The sequence below is a fragment of the Trichinella spiralis genome, assembly GCF_000181795.1.
Source record: "Trichinella spiralis strain ISS 195 chromosome Unknown Scfld2774, whole genome shotgun sequence".
In the NCBI taxonomy this organism is placed as follows: Eukaryota; Metazoa; Nematoda; class Enoplea; order Trichinellida; family Trichinellidae; genus Trichinella; species Trichinella spiralis.
In genome coordinates this window covers 614-4,381 of record NW_003529713.1, presented here as the reverse complement: position 1 = coordinate 4,381, position 3,768 = coordinate 614, and the positions used below count along the sequence as shown (strand labels likewise).

The 3,768-nt window shown below is 36.1% G+C and overlaps 1 protein-coding gene across 1 annotated transcript; it reads left to right on the top strand.

Moving 5' to 3' along the window:
• Positions 1-37: 37 nt before the first annotated feature.
• Positions 38-3,530, top strand: Tsp_12667 (putative immunoglobulin domain protein). Its single transcript, XM_003368283.1, has 12 exons — positions 38-194; positions 785-1,014; positions 1,107-1,229; positions 1,328-1,469; positions 1,792-2,004; positions 2,065-2,249; positions 2,311-2,534; positions 2,600-2,721; positions 2,829-2,929; positions 2,989-3,112; positions 3,176-3,316; positions 3,409-3,530. Exons 1-12 carry the CDS (start codon positions 38-40, stop codon positions 3,528-3,530), a joined length of 1,884 nt encoding a protein of 627 aa, XP_003368331.1.
• Positions 3,531-3,768: the final 238 nt, after the last annotated feature.

Genomic DNA, 3,768 nt, shown 5'->3' with positions numbered 1-3,768 from the left:
CAACAACCAACAACAACCAAATCAACCAAAGAAGGGCATGTCTTTCGTTGACTTTTGTCATCGACACCCACAGGATCCATGTACGATGATTTGCCAACAAGTGCGTGAAGGTTATGAGCGCATTTTTGAGACCGTCGCCGAACAGAAGGATCGTCTCATTTACAATTACGTACTCATACCGTTTCACGATCCTGGTTTGTATTCGTTTATTTATTTATTTATTTATTTATTTGTACATTAAGCTCTTCAATGTCATGTGAAATGCTAATTTACAACGGTTGAAACAACAGTAAAATAAACCAATAAAACAACTAGAGAAAGCATCAATGTAAACTTATTTTACAGTACGCCTGTTTGTTAGATGAGTGAAATGAATTTCCAATTCGATTGCAAGATGATAGATAATAGATTAATAGATTCAAAAAGCTTTTGAAAATGTAAACAAAACCGATATCGATAAGAGAATATAAAATACTCATTTTCTTATTATTGTTAATATGAACAATAACGGTTATAAAAGAAAAAAATAAATTTGCAATCGTAATAATAAAAGTCAAAACTTACCACAAGTTAACAAGCGTCCAATTCCGATGACTGCGTTCGTCAAAGAAAACAAACGCAAAGCGTCATATACGCGGTAACCCGCGTATGCAAATTTTCACATACGTCAACATAAATTTGCATTATTGGGGAAATTCTAATTTGAAAAAATTTGGAAAACCACTTTAGTATTGAAATCATTTTTTTAAAAAAATATGCAAAAGTATACCATTTAAAATTTCAGAAGTAAAATCTCCGATTGTGACACAAGATGGAAATTATTTGAGAAAACAACTAGACGCCATAGACGTACAAGGCGGAGGCGACTGCCCGGAGATGACGTTGACCGGTATAAAGCTTGCCTTGCAATCATCACTGCCAGCGTCTTTTATTTATGTTTTCACCGACGCTCGAGCTAAAGATTATCACCTACTCGACGAACTTGTCGCTCTGGTACAAGAAAAGCAAAGTCAAGTAAACATTTCAAAAAAAATCTTATTATTAAAAAATATTTTGGCGATGGAAAATATAATAATTCGAAATATACTGTTTTGCCGGCATTCTAGATCGTATTTGTTATGACCGGCGATTGTGGAGATCGAACTCACCCAGGATATGTTGCTTTTGAAAAACTCGCCTCCATAAGCAGCGGTCAAATATTCCACCTTGACAAAGCGGACGTGAACAAGGTAAGCGACAAGCTGCTTGATTTTATGCAAATTATCCACAGTCCAATTGTTGACCAATTTCCAAACAGATCATCGAATACGTGAGAGTGAGCTTGCAGACCAGAGCAGTTCGCATTGTAGCCGAAGATAAAGAAGAATCTGGCAATTTTGAAATCCAATTTCCCGCAGATTCGCATCTTTTTGAAATGGTCGTCTCCGTCTCTGGGGAACGGCCTCAAATTAAACTAATTGATCCTGAAGGTAGCGTGATCGTCTATTTCACTTTTTTTCATCGATACTGTGCAAATTTTCAAGTAAAAAAAACTTCAAATTTATTATTTACTTTTGAAAATAATATTTCAGTTCTGTGTATTTCAAAAAATTTAATCCCGCTTCAGCGTTCAATCGTGTCATTCACTAAAGCCATTTCAAATGTTCAAGTATTTTTTACTTGATGCTCACTTGTAGATACTGTAAAATTTATTTTGTTTACTTTTTGTTTTTTTAATAATTTGTTTGATAAAAATTTATTGTTGATGTTTTTTTGAAAATGATGAATTTTTTTAATTCATTATTATTCCAGGGCAAGTGGTGAAAGGCAGAAATGTAGTACAATTGAGTAACGTCATTGTTGAAGCTGTGACCAAGCCGAAGCCAGGTATATGGACTCTAAAGGGCTCTTCATTTGGACGACGCTCAGTTCGAGTAACGGGCAAGAGCAATTTAGATTTCAAGCATGGATTTTCACCTTTCCCAGATTCATACCATTCCAAACTGCACAATCAACCCATTTCAGGTTTTTCCAGTTGTCTTTTTTTTCTATTTGATATACTGTATTATTGTATTTTTATTTCAGGGCAGTCTACACATTTGATAGTCAATGTAACTGGACTCCCTCGTCCTGGTATTACTACAGATGCTGAATTTATCAACTTACGTGGCGAGGCAATTTTCAACGGTCGCCTTCATGCGCACAGTACACAGTTTGGTGTTTATTATTTGGACGCATTCACACCTCCAGAAGGTCACTTTTACGCTAAGGTTATGAACAGGAAACGTCTCATTTTTAATACGAAATTACTTTTCATTTCCGGTTTTTTAGATCATCGGTGTGGATGAACATAATTTCAAATTTCAAAGATTATCTCCATCAACAGTTTGCTCAAGGGTGGTACGACAACTGCCGATCGTGCTCATGCCGAAACACACTGAAGTGATGCTTTTTCACAGTGTGAGCTTGACTTGCGCTGTTCAAAGCAGCATACCGTATACTGTTGCCTGGTACAAAGGCAACGACGAGCATCTCAGTGGACCATTATATTTTGAGTAAATTATTCATTTTGTATTGAAACCAGTTTGATCGACTTTCTGACTTTTCGCGAACTTTTCAGACACTCCGAAACCATCACTTGGACTATTCCTACAGTTACTCATAGTGATGCCGGATATTATAAATGCTCAGTAAGCAGTCAGGCAGGCAACGTATCCGGACAAACCTACCTTGAAATACGAGGTTTTTTTCTTGCAACTTATTTTAAAATTATTGTTTTATTTTTTGCATAACTGTTTCTTTAGAACCCCCTTTACACGTTAGTTCACCCAAAGTGTACACATTTCCAGAACACACGCCCGCTTATGTGGACTGTACTCACGATGAACCCAGCATGGCAACCATTACATGGCAGCGACGCGGAGAGCCGTTGCACAACACTGATCACATAGTATTTTTGTCTTTTATTGTATACATGTTAATTTTTATTTCTGACAGTTATTTCTGTAGAGAATTTTTCCAAATGGAACTCTGTTGATTAATCGCATTTCAAAATCAGATGAAGGCCCGTACGTATGCAACGTGTTAACTAGCCGTGGTCGAGCCTTGGCGGACATTACCGTATTGGTCATTCGTAAGTTTGATTTGATTGTTTTTAATGTTTTTTTCGACAAAATTTCAGAAATTCAATTTTCAGAAAGACCTCGCGTTCATGTTAGTCCAAGAGTAATTGATTTCGCTCGAAATCAGGATTTCACAATTCGATGTGATGTCCAAGGTCAAGATGTCGTCGCTGTCCAATGGTATTTCAACGGCCGCCCCATTGTACCTGGACAGCGTTTTAATGTTGATTCAAATAGTACAGTTTTTGAACTTTTTTTCTTCAAATTCAAATATCTGCTTTATACTGTTTTTTGTTTATTATTTCAGATCAGCTAACAGTGTTTAGAGCGGAAAAACAAAATGAAGGTAGATATGAATGCAGAGCGGAAAATGCGGCTGGCTCAACTAGCGACGCTGCGAATGCTCAACTACGCGGTACGTTTGTTTAATTTTGATTTATACTTGAATGTCATTACAGTATTCATTTTTGTAAACTATGTAATTGTTGTTAGTGATGTGAGAATATGTGGGTAAAAGCACAGTTGATTGTTAACAATGCTTAATATTGAAGGGAAGTTTGAAAAATTTCCATAATAAGATAAATTGTACGAGTAAATTTTAATTTTTATAAGATGATCGCTTGACTTCTTTTCTACGGTTGACACTCATCTTTTGTGACAATTTTGA